We start from the raw sequence: 22,023 nt of genomic DNA on the forward strand, positions 1-22,023 counted from the left end.
AACAATGTCTGAGAGCTGATTTTGCCTTGCAATTACTATATGTTCAGAATGTCTTAATACATAAAATGTAATACATTTATGTGACGTAAGGGGAGTATTGTATAACATACATGTCAGGTGTACATCCAGGGCTCACTTTTAACTTTTGGTTATATTATTCTTTAGTCTATTTGCACATCCGAACATAGCCTAGTTTGGGAATCAAGTGAACAGAACAATACAAAACAAAGAGGAAGAATAGTGGAGTCAAAAGGGTTATACACAAAAGATGAGATGAAGGACAAATAAACTATATCTATCTATCTATCTATCTATCTATCTATCTATCTATCTATCTATCTATCTATCTATCTATCTATATATATATATATATATATATATATATATATATATATATATATATATATATATATATATATATATATATATATATGTTACACATTTTTTCACCATTTATTATCAATTTTCACAGAGAAGAACAAAGCAGTTACACCCAAGAGAGCTTTTAAATTCTTTTGCAGTAAGGTTATATTTACTTGCAATACTTCCTGCCTTCCTCAAAAATTTTTTTCCTCTGAATAATAACAATTTTCGCAGCTCCTTTCAGAGTACGAACCTTTTTTTTTTTTTTTTTTTACTGTGAACGGGTATTTTTAATGAAATGAAAATAAGTTTTGGATTCTGGAGTATTTTATCGGCTAGAAAAGGACTAATTCATAGTTAACATCATAAGATCAGAGAGGAAAAAACGTAATAATGGGATGAAATGCATCTGTTTTTTTTCTTTACATAAAACATTGGTATGCCTGATGCTTAGTGCTTCGCAGGAAAAAACACTATCAGGCATAAGCCCGAGTTTCAAGGAGAAACCATGTTCTCCACAATAAAAACACTAAAAATGCCTTAAGATTGTGCGTTCAGTTCCAGGTGATCAACGCCTTTACTGATTCGTAGATCTCGCAGTACGTGGATAACCCCACCACGCTCGTGCCTATTAGCACGTTGACATAGGTGTAGTGCCTATGTACTTATCCCCGTTAGAAAGTGTATCCCCTGGCCGCGGGAGCGCGTATGTATTCAGCGAAGGTGGAGCAAGAGCACTGCACTTTTCTCCAAGAGCACCCATCAGCAGGGACTGAGCGTCGCCATATCGTCAACACATAGCGTAAAAGGCAAACCGGAAGTTGGTCTTCTTCGTGTTTTTTTTAATGCAAGAATGCGTGTGTGAAAGTTATTACAGTACTGAAGATTCTTTTGTTTTTGGAGTCCTTTTCTTCTTTTTTTTAGTATTGCCAAAGTACAATTAACAATAAACACATAGTTGCAGCCAGGGGCTAAGATACAGCAATCACCCAACAAAGATGCACAAAAATGTACACATAACAACACAAGAAAAGGAAAAGTTAAAATATTCTTCGTGTTGCTATTACTATTTTGGCGCTACGGTGCTCTCATTAAACTGAAAGTTGGACATATTCGAGATTTTGTTCGGGGCTCCAAAACGGGCCTCCAAAACAAAATATGTTTTTATTTTCCTGTTTATGGCGCTATACCCCTGGTTGTGTTGCGTAACCATTTTTTGTTGTATTTCTGGCTTAAATTTTTGTTTTCTGTTTTGTTTCTTACATGAATTACCGTTTCATTTGAAACGTACATAATACACATCAACAGCATAACGTCTACAAAAGTCTGGTTACGTCGAAATTTAATTTGTGTTTCAATGAAATCTGGTATTATTTGCTCTAAGGGCATGGTGTTGTACAGCCTATGCGTACAGCTGAAAAAGTGAAAAAAATAGACGAAGAGGACCAACTTCCGGTTTGCCTTTTCCGCTATGTGTTGACGATATGGCGACGCTCAGTCCCTGCAGATGGGTGCCTCTTTTTTTTCGCGCAAGTAAATTAAAACAAACAGATGTATTGTGTAATTCAATGTTTTGGTGTTTTAATTACCTACTATATACCAATATACATTGTTTTGTAGGTCGTAACCTCGTACGGACCGAAAAACCAAGGCAATATATTTTCTCCTGTGATTTGACATTTTACACGCTGTCCCTAGTAACACAGAACGTAAAGGGAATGTTAGCTTTTGGTTGTCTAAAGGTTAGTTACAACCAAACCAAGATCAAATGTTCGGAGAACGTTCCTCCTTGGTTACACTGAAACCACACAAAGCCTTACGTTCCCTTAACGTAAAGAGAACAGAAACGTTCTCCAGTGGTTGCAGTGCTACCTTCACACAACATTGGGTGGGTTGTCGTTTGGTTGTTTTTTGGTTAACCGAGAACGATGAGTAACTGTGCTAACAAAATGATGATTTATACATTGCCACATGAATGCTGTCAGAGTTTTTGCCAATTTTTGTTACTTTTAGTTTTTAGTTTCATTTGTTTTTAGCTTTAATGTCCTGAAATGCACTATATAAAAACTTTCTTTAATATTTGTTGTAAGCACAGTGTGCCTACTTTGTCATACGTTTCCTCAAAGTCCTCTTAAGGAAGGCAATAAAATAAAGTGTATGTATTGGGAAAAACTGCTAAAAGCAGAAAAACAGAAAAACAGAACACTTCTCATTAAGGATTTAAGACCAACTGCTTGATCCACAAGCACACACCAGTACAGTAGGTGGCGCTATTGCAACTTTCAGCTGATTTGCCACAGGACAAAAAGACTCTCAAGAAGAAGAGGGAGATGAATGGAGAAAAGTTGGGTCAGATGAATGCGTTGTATCTACGTGTTTCTGCATCTGTCCAAGTAGGTCATCAACATGGTAAGTGTTTGTCTTTCAATAGAAGAAAAACTTTTTATTTAATGGGGTTGTGAGAGGAACCCACAAATGCTCTTGCTTTTTCGCAATAAAGACTCCGTTTCCCATGAGCCCTTGTTTCTCTATGTCGTAAGACCTCAGTGGCGCGCTTCTTTGTTTGGAGTGAGGCAAATGAATGGAGAGCAGAGGTTCCTACTACACGGTCTTTTTTTCGCCACGTTTCTTCGTCTATGCTAACTTTCTTAACTGGAAAACTACGCGAAAAAGGTAATTTATTAATCAGAAGTCACTAGGCGCTATCTTAGATGTTGAAATGAACTTTGTAAACTCGGGTGGGAACGTCCTGAAGTCACCGTTGATGTATTGTTACTCTACAGCCCACCGCTGTGAGACGTGTTCTTAACTTGTACTTTTAGTAAATCCTTGTTATGTTCTACTAGAAGAGCTAACGTGACCTGGCTCTTAATTACATCTATAGACACTCGCGTTTTAACAGACCACAGCAGAATAACTGCTGCATGTGGGCTGGAATGAACACAAACACACAAGCCTTTTTTCGCCTGTAGCTCCTGTTGTAGCCTCACTGTCCGTTTAAACTTTATCTCTACGTTCATCTTAAAAAAGTTCAATGCGGTTTAGTTAGTCTAGAGCTGCCACACTCACTTATTGAGAGACATTAACAACACACCCAAAGTGGGTGCTACTATGCAATCTATAGGTATTTAAATCCTATCTAATACAAGTTATTTGATGTTTTGTTTTTAGGTAATTTTTATTGCTGTATAAGAGTTTTCCATTTCCAAGTTTTGATACAATTTCAGAACCAGGGATTTTAAAATAAACTTTTTATTTCTATATTTTTCTTCATTCAGTAATGATTCATGATGGAGAGGAATGTTTCTCAGTCATGGCCACCATTTAGAAGAGTAAGTATTTTACACACACCTAAGTTGTTCACATAGGAAAGTATATTGTGTGTAAAAATTCACATGAACTTCTTCCAAATGTCCCTATAGTATAGGAGCACACATGGCCTGCCTGATGAAGAGGATCAAAACCACAGCAGTGGTTGAGGCTGTTTCTGCATGAAAAACCTGTTGCTTTCACCATGCAGAACAGTGAGTGAACTGGAGAAGCTGGACCGAAGTCTTACACAACAGGAGAGGGAGAACAAAATGGTAATTACATGCCAATAATCTTATCTGAACTGATTTATCTTACAGAATTAGAATATAAAGGCTCTCAATATTCGTCTTACTTGCATGATTGTTTTTTTCAGCAGCACTTCCTCTGAACTTTGGGAGGTGCAAACGGACAGCTGCCATGTGCTGTGTTGAGTGGATACTGCTGATGTATTGCTGCGGTGAAAAAGTTCCAAAAAGCCTTTCCTGGATCTGACTCTCTTCAATATTATAACAGGCATGTGTTAATGCATTGTTCACATTATCTTACACCAATTGACTGACAAAGTTATGATGTTTAAGTGAACAATTTCATTTTCACTTCCACCCTAGCGGCCTGTCTCAAGAATTCCATTGGCCAGAGGCAGAAATTGAGGACGTCACTGGGCAAGCACTTACATTCGCCCCCCACTGAAGGTAAATTAGAATCCTTCTATTTGTCTCGGCTGGTGAATGTAACAAGTAATGAAATTATTTAGAAATCTTTAAACCACGTGTGGTGATCACAAAATCAGGGATGTTAGGGTTATCTGTCATGCTTTTGTGGACTAATGCTCTAACTTGTCTTTTTCTTTTAAGGCCAGCTCAAAAGGGATGAGGACACACCTGACCAGACATGCCTATTTTTGCTCCCATTTTAATTTTTTTATCAGCTAAGAAGGAATGAAGACACCAACTGGACAAGACATCCCAACTGCAGAACATTATTGTTATTGTTTGTATTTTTCTATCCTTTCATGGCCTTTCATTGTAATTGGTCTGATTATTTTTTGTTGCGTTATTTGTATTTCACTATATTGTAATAAAAAGTGCTGCTAGACTTGCATTTTCATCCAATACTGACTACTTGTTCATAGTACAGGTATGAATACAAGTATGGGGGTTTGAAGGTTGTAGGGGACTTTAAAATACAACCAAAAGATAACCAAAAACTAACATTCCCTAAGGGTTAGGGGAAGGTTGAGAGATGGCAATTTAACGAAAAATAAACGTCAGGGAAACGTTGGGGGAACCAAACATCTCACCGACACAGAACGTTTAGAGAACGTAACGCAAACTTTCCATGGGAACGTATGGACAACCTGAAATCAAACCAAAAGGCACTCTTCCGGGAACGTCAGAGCTTTTGTTCCTAGAACATTCTGGGAACCAAAAATTGTTAGTAGGGGTATCTCTAGAGAATGGGAGGTTTTTCTTTATTGAGAGTTTTCAAGAGGGCAATATCCTTATGGCGGCTGGGACCTGAGGCCTATATCACGAAGCGCGGTCAACTTATCAGCGGTAACTCACACCTACGTAGGATACCTGCCTGAAGTTGGCCCCCCACCAAACGCAAAACTCGATAAAAATAGTCTCAATCGTTTGTGCTACGTTAGTGCTGGTTTGTGCAGAAAAAAAATATCGTTTGTGCTGCTTTAGTTTTTAAGTTATTAAAAAAATATTATTAAGGTCATTCTAAGTTCACTCAGCCCCCCGACATAGTTGTAACTGAACAAAAATAGTCTCAATCATTTGTGCTACGTAAGTGCTGGTTTGTGCAAAAAAAATTATCGTTTGTGCTGCTTTGGTTTTTAAGATATAGGCTAACAAGTTTATTATTAGGGGATGACGCCCCCCCCCCCCTGCTTTAGCTTTTAAGATATTAAAAAATATTATTAAGATCATTCAAAGCACAGCCCTGTTAAGGATCGCCGTGCCACTCTCCATTGAGTCCCATTGTACAATAATATCTTTTAATATCTTAACAACTAAAGCAGCACAAACGATATTTTTTTCTGCACAAACCAGCACTAACGTAGCACAAACGATTGAGACTATTTTTATCGAGTTTTGCGTTGGGTGGGGGGCCAACTTCACGCAGGTAGTGGGAGGGGCTTTTGTGTAGGATCAGATTAAACCTCCAATTTATCCTGCTCCAGAGGAGGATACCCGTTCAGAGTAGGTCACCATGGTGATCTACTCTGATAAAACAGGAACTGGCTTCGTGCTATCGGTAATCGAGAGTTAACCCTGAAGTTATCTCGCTAAGACACTAATCCTGCTTCGTGATATAGGCCTCTGGACAACTGCTGGTATACTAGACACCGTGGATAACTCTTGAGCAGAAACATGTCAGGTCTGCGTGTCAAAGGGGATTCCCTCGGATTCAACTGCTTTGCTCTGGCAGCCGAATCCACGCTGGACCCTGTTGCGGGTCATAACACGATGTGCCAACCTTGGCCCAATGACAAAAAGTTAAAATAATTCCCCTCTGCTATTCAATTTGGCTGAACTGCTGCCACAGTTATTTCCAGGTAATTTTCACGCAAAACGTCAGTGGATCAAGCGTCGCGCGAACCAGAGTTCTATGGCAACTCGTGGCAAAAATAATCTGATTCGAATGAAAATAATTACTATTACAGAAAGTCATTTGGAAAAATCTCCACATCCAGACTACACGGAAACAGCTCATGGCGAAAATGAATGACGGACAGCAAGAATACATGACGGATCCGGCGGAAGTCCAACTCAGGTAGATAGCAAACAAAGTATTATTGTCTGTTATTCTGTTATTTTATTTTGTGTGTGTGTGTGCGCGCGCGCGCGCACGTGTGTGTGGGTAGGTGGGTGGAGGGGGGTAATTGGGTGACCTTGTTATTATTTTCTTAAATGCCAAGTTTGAGAAAAATCCGCATTTGTCATTAAAGAAATAATTTTGGTTCGGACGTGAAACATTTTTTTTTTTTGATCGTTTGTAAACATGTTTATTTCTGCTGTGAAAATGGCTCTTTAATTTTTTTTTTGGCTTGGTGTGTTTGGGGTTTGTCGTACTTTCAGAGTCAGCTCTAAGTAGACACTCAACAAACTGAGTGCAGCATCTGTGTTGCACTCAGTTTGTGTGTGTGTGTGTGTGTGTGTGTGTGTGTGTGTGTGTGTGTGTGTGTGTGTGTGTGTGTGTGTGTGTGTGTGTGTGTGTGAGTGAGTGTGTGTGTGTGTGAGTGTGTGTGCATGAACTTCCATCTTCAAAATAAGTCTATAGACATGCTAATTTGTTAAAAAAGTAATAACTTCATTTTTATACAAAAACAAACAGATGGTATTATATCTTACAGGTTTTTATTTTTAATATTTGCTTGCCTCATATAGGCCTATTGTTGATGCAGTTTAAATTATTGGAGTTAGCAATTAATCGTGCACTAGGGAAAATTCATGCTGACTCATCTTTCTGTTTACTTCTGGGTTTGGGATTCCAGGTTTTTGTTTTGTTTTGTTTTGTTTTTCCAAAAGCTTTATTTAAAGGAGTTGTAGATGTACAACTATTTTTAAAAAACATTAATGTGCCTGATGGAATTGTATTGGTGACTATTTAAAATTCTTCTGGAGTCACTTGGAAGTTGTGCTGCAATAAAAAAATCTCTGCAAGAAAGTAATGCTCCCTCCTCATTAAGCAGCTGATTCACCAGCAAAATCCAGTTCTGAAACCAGGTTTAAAAAAGGGACTTATTTTTAATTAGGATTGCTCTATTGTTCCAAATAATATAACTATGAGGTAAAAAGTTGTTCTTATAGATGAGGGGCCAGGCAAGGAGGACCTGTTTACGAAATACAGATAGTTTGACTGGGAGTTTTTCTATGTTATAATTACAAAACAGGATAAAATGAAGGCCTCCAAAATGAGAGAAAACATGATGGGGTATAAAATTCCACATTGAGGTGGGATTTTCTATAAATTTTTTGCCAAATCAATTTTGAATGTTGTTAAAAGTTTTTAAATCAGAAAGTTAGGCCCTCCAGACTCATAATTATTCATGATGATACTTTTTCTAATGTAATGGGTACGGTTTTTTAATATTAAATTAAAGAGCATCTGATCAACAGCTTTACTAATGTCATTATCTAAATGTCGTGAGATGGCAGCATAAATTAGTCAAGAGATTTCTTCTGCTTTAGTTATTAAAACTCTACCTCTTAGGGATAAGTCCCTCTATTACCATTCAGTTATTTTTTTGAGTATTCTAAATAATTGGAGTAAAATTTAGGGAGGATCTTGTTTTTTCATTCTTTTTGTTTGTACAGCCAAGATATCTGACTTCATCTTTTACTGTTATGCTATCAATGCTGTCAGATCTTGTGTTTATCAAAGCAGCTAGAGAAGTAGCAATGTCATTGGTGTAAACATGCTGGGTGCTTTCGCGTGCATACATAGTCAATTTTAGGTCCGGTGATTTAGGTCACAGGGAGAGGAAGAAACTCATCCAAGTCCTCTGTACCAGCCAAAGTCATTGAAGCACATCACCTCCTTTAGCATTAGCTTCAGGCAGCATGGTTTTGATGCTTTCCGTGAATCGATTTCAGTCTCGTTTTGGTGGCATTTATAAAGACTCTTCTGTGTCTGTCGCGCTAGATTTCTTTCATGAAAAGTGTTTGCCCAGAAAAAAAGAAAGAAAGAAGCTGTACTCTGCTGTCGTAAAAGAATAAGTTTGCAGAACTCAGTGAAAGCGTGTACTTACTCCGCCATCTTGACATGCCCCCCCCCCAATGGATCTTTTATGCACTGCTGCATAATCCAACAAATATTATTTAAACTAGAACACCATCTCTTTTACCATGGTTTTTGTTGATAATTCAATCTGTCTTTTATACTTTTCCATATGGGGATTATCTCAAATTCAGCTGGAAATTTATGCTAAAAACCAATGCTAGTGATGCTGCTGTTGTCTGCTTGTGTGTATCACAGGCTTATTCTTGTTAATTTCTTTAATTTATAGATGATCAAGTGGCAATACCAGGAGTCGAGTTTTTCTTTAGCTGTTGACATTATATGAATTACACAATATTAGAATAGTGATAAAACAGTCCCAAAGTAATCATTGTTGAACATTTAGGACCACAATAAAAAAAGAAGTCCCCAGATTTTTCTTGTGTGGTCATTTCAGCTCAAACATAGTAAATATGCTAAATGGTAAAAAATAATAACAATAATAATTTGTGCAAATGAAATACTCATTCATTCCCACAAAATACTTCTTTGGGCCTACAAAATATTTATATAAAATGTGCATGAAACACTGATTTGTTCCCAGAATACTCATTAAAAGTATCAGCATCATTCCTGGACAGGTAGGTAAGCAAATTGAGCACACCTTTTCCACAACCAGCAGTAGCCTATGTGACGTCCTTAGATGATCACCCTAAGGAACAAACAAACAAAAGAGGACAAAAGAGACACTCAAGTGTCTCTTTCAAATACCAAGATTCAAGACAAAGTCAAAGCCTTGTTTTTACAATCTAAAAACATGTTAGGAGAAGTTCCTCAAAGACATTTTAGCCTGGGCTAGAGAAACCACATGAAGAAGTCATTTATTGACGCCGTCAGAAACACAGCACCATCCTTTTACCTGGTTGTTTTTTCTTTTCTTTTCTTGTCTTTTCTTTTCTTTTCTTTTCTTTTCTTTTCTTTTCTTTTCTTTTCTTTTCTTGTCTTTTCTTTTCTTTTCTTGTCTTTTCTTTTCTTCTCTTGTCTTTTCTTTTCTGGTTTTCAGAAACAGGAAATTAAAATAAACAGTTTTTAAGTGTTGTTTATCCCTTCATTGCCCCAATAAAGAAACATACCTTAATTTTGATTTTTGAATTTTTAAAATGAAAATCAAATAACTACTTTTTCTAATGTCCTTTTCTAAACAGGAAATTCAACAAACCAAAACAAACACAAACCCCAAAGGCTTCAACATCAGAATCACAAATACTTTATGAATCCCCGGACAGGGGGATTTGTTAAACATCTTTAGTACTGTCTTTTGATTTATTGTGTATCTCTCTCCGAAATTCTTCAATGACAGGACAGCCCCACAAAACCTGATAGTGGTTTGTGCTTTGGTTGAAACAGTTCCTCCATCACAGTGGGGATTTCAGTGAAGGTGTAATAATAATTCTTATTTCCTCCATATTAACAAGCAGATACATTTCCAGAGTGTGTTTTAGGATTGGATCCTTATGTACATGTGTAATAATTTCAGTCTTGATAATCTGATCTGAGAATGTTTCTTCTCTTTTTCTCATAGTTTTCAGCAACAAAACGCAGATGAGGAATCTACCCATCCAGCTAAGGAGACTCCATTGAACCATTGGGTCAAAATACTTCGCTCCCACTGGAAAGATATCTTTATCATCATGCTGGTTCTTGCTTCAGTCATTGGAGTAATCACAAGCTATCTAAACAATTCCAAGCTGAGCCTCCAACTAAATAACTCCATTAAAGAGAAGGCACAATTGAGCCTCGAACTGATCAACTCCATCAAAGAGAAGACTGAACTTAGCCAGCAACTGAACAACACCATTCAGGAGAAGAATCATCTTGGCCTGCAACTGAACAACACCATTCAGGAGGAAACTCAAAAGGGCCTGCAACCAAACAACACCATTCAGAAGAAGACTCAAATATGCCAGCAACCAAACAACACCATTCAAGAGAAGACTCAACTGAGCCTGCAACCAAACAACACCATTCAAGAGAAAACTCAACTGAGCCTGCAACCAAACAACACCATTCAAGAGAAAACTCAACTGAGCCTGCAACCAAACAACACCATTCAAGAGAAGACTCAACTGAGCCTGCGCCTGAACAACACCATTGAAGAGAAAACTCAACTATGCATGCAACTGAACAAAGCCACTCAAGAGAAGACTCAACTAAGCATTGAACTGAACAACTCCATTGAGGAGAAGAATCAGCTGAGCCTGCAACTAAACAACTCCATCAAAGAGAAGACTCAACTTAGCCTACAACTCCACAACTCCACTCAGGAAAAGGCTCAACTTAGCCTACAACTGGACAAATCCATTCAAGAGAAGACTCAACTTAGCCTACAACTGAACAAATCCATCCAAAAGAAGACTCAACTGAGCCTACAACTGAACAAATCCATTCAAGAGAAAACTCAACTGAGCCTGCGCCTGAACAACACCATTGAAGAGAAGACTCAAATGAGCCTGCGCCTGAACAACTCTATTGAGGAGAAGAACCAGCTGAGCCTTCAACTGAACAAATCCATCCAAGAGAAGATTCAACTCAGCACTCAACTGAACAAATCAATTCAAGAGAAGACTCAAATGAGCCTGCGCCTGAACAACACTATTGAAGAGAAAACTCAACTGAGCATGCAACTGAACAAAGCCACTCAAGAAAAGACTCAACTAAGTATGGAACTGAACAACTCCATTGAAGAGAAAACTCAACTGAGCATGCAACTGAACAAAGCCACTAAAGAGAAGACTCAACTAAGCATGGAACTGAACAACTCCATTGAAGAGAAAACTCAACTGAGCATGGAACTGAACAAATCAATTCAAGAGAAGACTCAACTTGGCCTGCAACTGAACAACACCATTGAAGAGAAAACTCAACTCAGCATGCAACTGAACAAAGCCACTAAAGAGAAGACTCAACTAAGCATGGAACTTAACAACTCCATTGAAGAGAAGACTCAACTGAGCATGGAACTGAACAAATCAATTCAAGAGAAGACTCAACTTGGCCTGCACCTGAACAACACCATTGAAGAGAAGACTCAGCTGAGCATGCAACTGAACAAAGCCACTCAAGAGAAGACTCAACTAAGCATGGAACTGAACAACTCCATTGAAGAGAAAACTCAACTGAGCATGGAACTAAACAACTCCATTGAAGAGAAAACTCAACTGAGCATGGAACTTAACAACTCCATTGAAGAGAAGACTCAACTGAGCATGGAACTGAACAAAGCCACTCAAGAGAAGACTCAACTAAGCATGGAACTGAACAACTCCATTGAAGAGAAAACTCAACTGAGCATGCAACTGAACAAAGCCACTCAAGAGAAGACTCAACTAAGCATGGAACTTAACAACTCTATTGAAGAGAAGACTCACCTGAGCATGGAACTGAACAAAGCCACTCAAGAGAAGACACACCAGCGTTCAATCCTTCATTCAGAGAAACTCTCATTCCTCTGGGATTTCTGTGACCGAGCCACCCTTCAATGTTCACACTGTCTCCCAGGATGGCATGAGCACAACAAACGATGCTTTATGTTGCCCCTCGGTCAAAAGACTTGGGAGGCAGCTCGCAGGAGATGCTCTGCCTATGGAGCAGACCTTGCTGTTATTTTGGATGATTCAGACCAGGAGTTCCTCTCCACCATGGTCTACCAGTTTGCCCAGCAGAATCCTGAGGAGAAGTTTGTTTCAGCGTGGATCGGTTTGCAAGACATGGTCAGGGAAGGAAGCTTTACATGGATCACTAGCTTCAGACTCAAGTCAACTATGAAGTACTGGGCACCTAGGCAGCCAAACAATGTTGTGGCAAGTTGGGACAAAGACAAGGCAGGACAGGACTGTGTTTCCTTGCTCAAACCAAAGGTCATTGGACAAGAAGGCTGGCTGAACACCTGGGATGACGTTGTGTGTCGTGCAAACAGGCATTATATCTGTGAGACGAAAGCTCTCATTTTGGATTAACTTATAAACTTTTAGAGATAAATTAAGAATTTATAGATGAACGAAAACCTGAATACTTTTAAATATGCGATGACCAATGTACCAATAAATCTTTTATTGTTTAAAAAATTTAAATTAAGCTTCTTGGACACTCCTTTAATAAAATAGGTTTAGAATTGGAACACATCTAGTAGATGTTGCACAAAAAAACAAAGCAACCTTCAACAGCATTTAAAGAAGTGGTATTTTCTATGTGAACTTCATTTAAACTTACACACTTTCATAACCTCTTTTAAGTGACATCAGAAGACTGATCTTCAGGGGTTGTTGTGTTGACAGTGGCACGCCTCACTGATCTGCCTCACTGATCTGCAGCAAGAAAGAACCAACTCACAGTACGCCTGTTTGGATTTCAAATTCAAAAATTCAAAGTTAGCTTTTTTGGCATGAATAGCCTGAATTTCTCATTCTTTATTGATTTATTGTTACACTTCCTCTCCTGACCACAAATTAACATTGTGTTACATTGGGAGTAGAGTGGCACTGTCTACAAAGCCTGTCTAACTTTGTGACATGCTTTCACATTTTCGGCTGACAGCTGAACAGTAATGCTCTCCTTTCTGGTAATTCTTGCCTCTTTCTTGAATTTTTTTTCCTACTAGAATAACGAACAGGGATAAAGTAGCCCATGTTTAAATATTGCTGCTGTGCTCAGGAGAAAGGTTTTTGTCATGAAAGAGGAAAATTTCTTTCCCTTAACACCTTTTCATTTGGTCTCCTTCCCAACATCATTATTAAACATGTAAGACAGACTTGCAGGTCATCACATGACTTAATACTTGTTTGGAAAACACTGCCTAGAGAGGTGGAGACTGTAACACCAATTCAGAATCAGATTTGTTGCCAATTAGTTTTTACATTACCAGGAATTAGTCTGAGTCTGTTGGTGCAATAGTTAAACAAAAAATCAAGTAGCATAAGTAAAATTATATAAGGGATATTAAAAAAGTGTTTTCATGCAAAGGTAAAAAATGATTATAATAGATATTTAAAAATATACACACTAAGAAAGGATGAGATTGAAATATGTATAGAATAGCTGTTAAAGTGGGAGTTGTGTATGACATTGCAAAAGAACAATAGTTCACTAGAGCCTATCCCAGCTGTCATTGGGCAAGAGGTGGGGTACACTCTGGACTGGTCGCCAGCCAATCGCAGGGCTGACACAGACAGACAGACAACCATTCACTCACACACTCACACCTATGGACAATTTTGAGTGCACAGGGGGTTTTTTTGGACTGTGGGAGAAAGCCGGAGGACCCAGAGAGAACCCATGCATGCTCTGGGAGAACATGCAAACTCCACACAGAAAGGCCCACCGGCCAAGCTGGGAATCGAATCAGTGACCCTCTTCCTGTGAAGCTGCATCGCTAACCGTTGCGCCACCGTGCAGCCCCCCAATAAAACATTGCAAAAAAGAAAAAATGTTGACAAGATTCACCACAATATACCAGTTTGTCATTTTTTTGTTGTTGAAACACTACCTGCTTTGTCGGAGCATGAGGTGCAAAACAGTGCCTTGCATGTCAAGTGATTATTATGTATTGTGGTACACCCACACCAGACACTAATTCATATTCTCACAAATTCATATTCTCATTCATATGAAGTCATAGGAGATGGATATCTGACCTTATGAATTATGTAGCAGCATGTAGCCCTGACTTCAAATTCAAAACATAAATTCAGCTTCTGCACTGAAAATAAAAATAAATAATTCTGCACACAGAGAAGTAAAACCTAGTAGCCTATCATTTACTTAAATGGCCTTTTTTGTTTTCAGTCATTGTTGCTTCAACATAAATTGAAGAAATTATTTTTATTTCAAGTCAGTTACAGCAAAAGTCTACAATGAATGTTTGGTGAGCACACCTTTCTGAGGTTTTGAACATGCTCTGTGAGACTAAGGAGATATTCAGTAGAGAGGCAAACATTTTAGAACACATAAAAAGGGACAAAAACATATTGTCTTAGTTCATTTTTGTGAACCAATTTTGTACCATTGGATGAAATGGACACCTTACACTTTCATTGAAATGTTTCAGCGTTGCTTGATAACTTGACAGTACACATTCATAGACTTTTCTGTCTCTGAGCTTTACTGTCATTAACACCCACATACACATGCTAATCCTTTAAATATTGGAAGCCTCTCTGTAATTATGCCAGGTTTGATGGTTGTGTGAATCTACGCTGTATGAGCCTGATTTCACCCTCTGCTTATGTGTATGTGCATGTGCGTGCAGAGTTGGACCAGGCCCAGTGGCTAGAGGGGCGTGAAAGGATTCTCTGAGAGATCTGAATAAACGGCCAGCCAGACATCAGCACAGTCACACAAAGCCTTAACAAATACTACTGACACATTAACAAATGGGTAGGATGTAAGGAGGACATGAAAGTGGTTGATTCAGAAAATAAATAAAGGTGAACTAAAGAGACAAACACTCATGAGCAGGAACTGTCAACCAAGGACAGATCAAGCTGTCTATGACAGCCTTACCTAGAGTGGTCGCCTCATCTGCATGAAGAAAGAGAAACGTGAGATGTTTTGGCTCAGTCATCTAACACAAGGTGATACTGGAGGAAAGGAATGTCTTAATGACCAGAAAAACCAACAAGTAAAACGCAACGGACATACAAAGTGCAGACCACAGTGCAATATGTGACAGCTGACACGAAAAACTGTACATTGGATCTTCTATTCTACAGGTGCTTTAACACGGAGCTCGTGTAATAGATGCAAAACTGCAGCTGTTAATGAATTAATCAATTCATAAAAGGTACTAAATGGGTTGTAACTTTTAAGGTGGGACAATCAGAAGATAAATCATACTGAACAGTGAAACAGGTAGAGCACTTAGCATAATGCTACAGTGGCATTAGCTTTGATTGTGTAAAAGGATTGATGATGCGTCACAACCTCCTCTTTAACTTACAAAGTGGCAACGATCACTCAGTTCAACTCATTTTACAGCACTAACAGCTTCTCCAGTGGGTCTGAAGAGGACATTCATGATTATGAGGTTCAGTGACTCCTACATTTACGTCTTCCATTTTCTCAGCAGCTTCTCATCTACTCTGCTAGTCTGGTGCACAGCATCACAGGAGAGCTGTCAGCCATGGTGTTATACTTCTGTCAAGCATCAAGAATGAATCTGGACTAAACTTGCCAGAAAAATGGAAAAAAAAATGGTCAAATGAGAACTGACTTTAAATTTAGAAACAATATTTGACAAAAAAAAATGTAGGAACTCATTTTACAGTTTCATCCCTGTCCTATCTATCAACAGAGGTGGCGGGGTTTCTGATAAGGCATCCAATCTGACAGGAGGAACTCTAAATCTTTTTGCTTTATTTTTTGGAACCATTGTGTGGCCAATCGTTTTTTTTACAATATAAGCAATTCATACATACTGGTGCTTTTTCTGCCTTTATTCAGCATCTTTTGGAACAGTGAATGCAAACTTTAAGAACACAAACAGCTGGGGTTATAGATCCTGATTAATCCTGTGGTTGTTGCACCAAAGGACAGCAGTCATTGTATTTAGGAAAATTTACCTACTCTGTTTGATTAATGCGGTGACAATATTTAAAAAAAGAATAAACTTTCTGTTTCTGTACGTGTAACTGTGTTAAGTCCCTTATTAAAATGAATCACTCTTGCTTAAATTTATGTGTGTGTGTGTGTGCGTGTGTCATCCACTGAGAGGATTTGAGTTTAGAGACATGTACAGCTCGTGGGAAGCTACACAGAGTCAGACTCCCCCTAGTGGACGCAAGGAGCTCCATCTTATCAGGCCAGTCTTCCACTCTTATGACCACACTTTATTTTTTACACTTTTTTAAGAAAATCATTAATTGATTAATTTAGTTAGTTAATTAGTTACAGGATGAAACTGAAGTAGGAAACCAAGATGCAGTGTTTTCAGGATAGGTTAATTCTGATAAAGTAATCTGATTGAACAGAAGATATTTCAAGTATGGAAGTATGGTAACACACTACAATATGAACATGACTTTAATGTATCACATGGCCTCAAAAAGATGCTTTGAGTTCTGTACTGACATTCAGTACAACAGCATCTAGTGAGATTATTGATTATTTCTCCTATGACTTACTTATTAATTAAAACTCTTAAGTAATTAAGATAAGCACCGCTGTTGTTATTGTTAGAATAAAAACACAATCATCATAAAAATAAGTTCAAGCTAACTGCTGTGTAATTATTCTTTCATCTGTGGTGACTTCAACATTAAGGGTGTTGACCCTTAATGTTATTTATGTCTTTATGCCTCATGTACAGTTAAGCTGACTAACCACAGGTAGGTCCACAGGGGAACAATACAGCGATTTGTAATGGTTAAATTGCTTTTTTTTTTTTTTTTTTAAATCAAACCAAAATTACCCAAATTACCCACACATAGTATTAATGGAATCTTGCAGGAAATGTTTGTAAAATCAAATTTGAAAAAATGCAGGATTATTTAAGGCTCAAATAGGGAACTTTTAGTGCTCCCTAATCAAATAGTTGATACTGTAGACTGTGTTGTATTGGCATAATGAATTAAATCTATTGACTGACACTGACACTTGGCAACAAAAGAAAAAACTTTATAATCACTGGGGTTATAGAGTAGTATTTGAAGTACTTGTTAAAAAAAAAAACATTTGATGCTCAGCCCTCATTTGTCCATTTGGGGTGGGGGTAAAAATTTTGGCAGAGAGGATTAACAATCTGAAATAATTTGATTTACAACACCAAAACGTTAAACTTAACAATACACCCGTTTGTTTTAATTTACTTGCATGAAATAAAGTGCAATGCTGTGGCTCCACCTTCACTGAATGCATGCGCGCTCCCGCGACCAGGGGATACACTGACGGGGATACGTATATTGGCACGACACCGGTCTGGAACGCCTGCTCTTTTCTACTAGGCACGGAGCAGCAGCAGCCTGAGCAGCTGTCATGTGAATCAGCTGGACGAACAAGGAAGGGGATAAACAACAGCACCAACTCTAATTTTTTACATCAAGGTAAAATACTATATACCTTTCGCGAATAAAAGCATGTGATAAAGCAAAATTTGTGAATGGTAGCATGGCAGGCTACCATAGTTACTGAATTATCAGAAAGCTGTAGGCATTTCGTTAGTCCTGTTCAAAGTTAGCCAAGCTAATAACAGCTAACCGTTAGCCTCACCAACCAAAGAAGTTGGCAGGCGCTCATGTGTCAGTCGGTCTTGCGCTGTGTGTTTTGCCATTAATTGTCTGTCTTTTGTTATACTCGTGCTACGTGAATAAATAACATGCACGTAAAGCATACACCAGACTATTTCATTCCCTCAGAAAGTCACCGAGTCTAAAGCTAGCCACGCACGGCCCTGTCTGAAGCCACCTTGCGAGGGACATTTAAACCCCATTGACTTGTGCTTCAGAAGTTAGCTAGCCTTAGCAACGCTAGGCTAGCGTTATACTGATGTTTTCCCTCGAATAACAGTAAAGTTATCCCTGAAGTACGCACGAGTCGGGCTCATGTACAAAATAGATTTATGTCAAATAGTTCCTGATGCGTTTATTGCATTAATGTTGAAATATAAGTCGTCTGGGCAAGAAACTGCGCTATGTGTTCAGTCAGTACTTTGCATCATAACAAAACGCTTGCTGTTAGCTGGTTTGGTAGACAAAGATAAGCAAAACTACGGCGCTCGTGTGCTACTGAAAACGGAATTACTATTTAGCTGTGATTTGTTTGCCGCAAGTGGTTGTAGCAGGTATCATTATGAATAGCAGGGCCCAGCACGCACGATGAAAGCTATGCACGTATTGATCTACTTTTTAAAATATGAAATAAAGGGCAATGCTTCAGTAAATAGTGATGAATAATCTGGGTTGCTAACCATTGCTTTAAGATGTCGTTTAAGCTGCAAATGCCTGTTACATAATCGAGTCGCACGCCATTGTATTGCGGTTTGCATCGTTGTGGGGTGTAAAGTTGGAAATCATAATAGCATCCTGTGTGATTGTGTGATCCTTTGTCTGGGTGCTCAGTAAAGTCAGAGTTGGGAGTGGGATGGGTGGATGGGACAAAATCTGAAAAGGGTTGTTGGCATCAGAAAGGATCAAAGGATCAAATCGACGTTTGTTAAATCTCTCACTCCATCTAGTGGCGAAGTTGTAAGTTACACATAAACCGGCTGCCTCCCGTCTGTTACACAACATACACACATTTAATCAAGATTGAAAAAAGAAGACATGAAGTTTGTTGTAAATTTAAAGAAAAACTGATGACATAATGAGTAAGCCACATAAAATAAATTACCTCTAACAAGTTAATAATGTTAGCATAGTTTAACTTATCAATGAATCACTGCAACAGGTGACGTTATGCTTAACTTCCCTTGCTACAAACAGGAATTTTATTCAACTGTGAAAAAGCAAAATATATACACAGATATATCAAAACCTCTTTTGGCCGATACCGATACCGATAATCACAAGTTTGTTTGTTTTTTCACTGTAAAGAAAGCTAAGTCTATCCTATACTGGAATTTATATGTTACTCTTATTGTGACGGTCTTATTTGTTTAAGAAACACACATAAGACAAGACAAAAACATTTGATTTTACCATAAATAAGAAATATATTATTTTTTCAAACTCAAGACATTCAGTATTGAAACACAGGAAAATAATTTCTTTAGATCACATGAATTTTAAATGTACAATGCATTTTTAAACATTACTTAGTTGCATTTGATTATTTTAGAGCTACAGAAACAACCTGGTGACAGACACAGAGCTCTGCAGTGCAAATAAATGAAGTGCTACATTTTATTTAAGGAGCTTATTTTTCAGATGGAAAATAATAATAATCCATAACTGAATAGCACCTTATTGGCTGTGCCTATCAGCAGAAATTTTTATATCTGCCGATACTGATAAACATGTTTTTAAGCTTTTATCAGCCGATACCGATATCGTGCCGATAATATCGTGCATCCCTATCCCCCAGAATCACTTTTGTCACCATTATTAATTGTAAATGCAGCCTGTAAAACATGCTTTCTTTTTCAGGAGGCTTGATCTGGTGAGGTGGCAGGATGGCGGGAGCAGAGGTGTGTACCCCTGCAAACCCCACCTGCAAGATCATGACGTTCAGGCCCACTATGGAGGAGTTTAAGGACTTCAACCAATACCTGGTTTACATGGAGTCTCAGGGGGCACACCGGGCAGGCCTGGCTAAGGTGAGAAGTCTTAACTTGGAAGAAGTTAAGATATACTTGTTTAATTCTATGAAAATTTAAAATAACATTTGATGAGGGTTTTTCTAATGTCATGTTTTTATGTTTTCATTACGCCATAGTTCAAATAATGCATCAAAAAGAAAAGGATTCCTCTTCCTGTTTTGTGTTAACTTTGTGTTTTTCATCTTGGTTTTGTTCCAAAGGTGATTCCTCCTAAAGGCTGGAAGCCTCGTCGTACCTATGATGACATAGATGATCTGATGATTGATGCTCCCATACAGCAGATGGTGGCCGGCCAGTCAGGGCTCTTCACTCAGTACAACATCCAGAAGAAGCCTCTCAGTGTGCAGGAGTTCAGGCGATTGGCAAACAGTGATATGTGCGTATAATAAAAATGCTGAATTGCTTTTATTGCCCTCCTGGTTTTATTGGAGGGTGTAAAGGACTTGTGTTTACAAAGTTTTATATTCATGCATAGATCAAATTCTGCTCATAATGTTCTTTACAATGTATGTGGATAATTCAGTTTTCTTTCTGTGGTTTTAAAAAAGAGCTATTGATTTCACAATACCAAATGTAATGTCTGTCTTCTCTTCAGGTACTGTACACCTCGCTACCTGAATTATGAAGATCTTGAGAGGAAATATTGGAAAAACCTCACCTTTGTCTCTCCAATTTATGGTGCTGATGTCAGTGGCAGCCTTTATGATGAGGTGAAAGGCTTTGTTCCTCCTGTATTGCTTTTCCATTTTGTGTTCCTTTGCTAACATACACACGGTCATTTCTGCCTTTTGTTGTTCAATCCCTTAATGATCAGTTTAGTCAAGATTGAATTGATTCTTTACTAGTTCAGTTTTAGTATGGCTCTGTCCTGTCAGCAGGAGAAATAAGAGTGGGAATTGTCTGGTCATCTGGTAATAATTGAATGGTGGGAAATGATCTAACTAATGCTATTAATGTCACAGGATGTGGAGGAGTGGAACATTGGCCACCTGAACTCTATCTTGGATGTAATTGAGGAGGACTGTGGTGTATCCATCCAGGGGGTAAACACTCCATATCTGTACTTTGGCATGTGGAAGACCACCTTCTCATGGCACACTGAAGATATGGACCTGTACAGCATCAACTACCTGCACTTTGGAGAGCCCAAATCCTGGTGAGTGTTGGGGGGGGACCAAAACTTAAAAAAAAAAAAAAAAAAAAAGAAATAAAACCCACTTGTTACACAACAAAACAAAACAAAACATAAAAAAAGATCATGATCTTTGATAAACATGTTTCTGTTACTGTGTAGTTTAACTTTCCTTGCAGAAGTAGTTGTTGCAGTCTGATAGCACAGTTGCATTGTTCAGGTCCGGCCTCTATGCTTGTCTGGAGTTTCTGATTATGCTTGTTTCTGTGAGTATCACCTATTGTGTGAGCTCTGTAACTCATCTGAGCTAACAAGAGTCAGCTGATCTTAATGAAGGTCCAAACTCTGTGCCATTTTCTTCCTCCCCTCTAATGGGAGTAAAATAGAAGTAGGTCTTGCCACTGCTTTGCCATTTTGTCCAGGAAATGTGCTTTCTGTCAAGGTTTTTTTTTTTTTTAATAGGTCTGTGGTATTGGATATGGTGCAAATTTGAGTAAATGCTTTCCTATTTCAGATCTGTTTCCACAGGTACAACACTTTTGTTAGGACGTTAATTTATTTCAGAAAAACCAGGGGAGATTTGATAGTATATTTAGTGCCATTTTATTTGCACTTTTGCCTCAGGGCTGTAAAATCCATCTTTAGCACCCTCCATTTAGATGCTTTTCATGATTCATTTTTATGAAGTGGATTTAAATGGTGATTCACATACAATTTCATAGCTTTCATTTGATTGACTCCGCCATTCTGCTGTATATGGCCCCAGGGTTTGGTCCCTTGGTGCTTGTTATGCACACTGAGGAGGTGGTTACCTGCAAATGTGACGATACTCTGGGGAATACAAGTATGAGTGAGAATAGAAAAGCAACAAAATTTTTAGCTCCAGGGTTGAGATTACAGATGAGATTACAGTGTTTGACGCTTTGTTAGTCTCCCAGGGATCAAGCAGATGGTTTGATTTTTTTCAATCATCAGTTTTGGCTACACTGACTGAGACAAAATGAAATGTTTTGACCGGTCAACTATATAAAAATCTCTGGGTCTGAGAAATTGTCACAAACACTGATTAGTTTAATCACAGTTGCTGTGGGTGTAGCCTTACTATTTCTGCATGTGTCGGGGGGATTCTTGGAAAGCTTTTTAGAGATCTAGGGGACAGGGAAACTTCACTTTT

The 22,023-nt window shown here is 38.3% G+C and overlaps 1 protein-coding gene and 1 long non-coding RNA gene across 6 annotated transcripts in view; both read left to right on the top strand.

The window, feature by feature from the left end:
• Positions 1–2,083: 2,083 nt before the first annotated feature.
• On the top strand, positions 2,084–5,112 carry LOC141811155 (uncharacterized). 2 transcript variants are annotated; one of them, XR_012600152.1, is made up of 6 exons: positions 2,084–3,036; positions 3,642–3,695; positions 3,786–3,947; positions 4,049–4,188; positions 4,284–4,367; positions 4,530–5,112. It is a non-coding gene; the product is annotated as an uncharacterized LOC141811155 (long non-coding RNA). The 2 variants fall into 2 exon arrangements; XR_012600153.1 differs by having other exon boundaries at positions 4,052–4,188.
• A 12,251-nt stretch (positions 5,113–17,363) lies between these two features.
• The window catches only part of kdm4c (lysine (K)-specific demethylase 4C), a 30,137-nt gene continuing 25,477 nt past the window's right edge, over positions 17,364–22,023 (top strand). For all 4 annotated transcript variants that reach the window (XM_074687060.1, XM_074687085.1, XM_074687069.1 and 1 more), the window contains exons 1-5: positions 17,364–17,504; positions 19,545–19,714; positions 19,918–20,093; positions 20,313–20,427; positions 20,680–20,873. In XM_074687060.1, coding sequence (XP_074543161.1) covers positions 19,571–19,714; positions 19,918–20,093; positions 20,313–20,427; positions 20,680–20,873 — 629 coding nt within the window. In that variant the 5' untranslated portion in view covers positions 17,364–17,504; positions 19,545–19,570. The remainder of the gene's footprint in view (positions 17,505–19,544; positions 19,715–19,917; positions 20,094–20,312; positions 20,428–20,679; positions 20,874–22,023) is intronic.

This window comes from Halichoeres trimaculatus, unplaced genomic scaffold (genome assembly GCF_033239565.1).
Source record: "Halichoeres trimaculatus isolate MK-OKI-2021-1 unplaced genomic scaffold, fHalTri1.1 fHalTri1_scaffold_2, whole genome shotgun sequence".
Taxonomy (NCBI): Eukaryota; Metazoa; Chordata; class Actinopteri; order Labriformes; family Labridae; genus Halichoeres; species Halichoeres trimaculatus.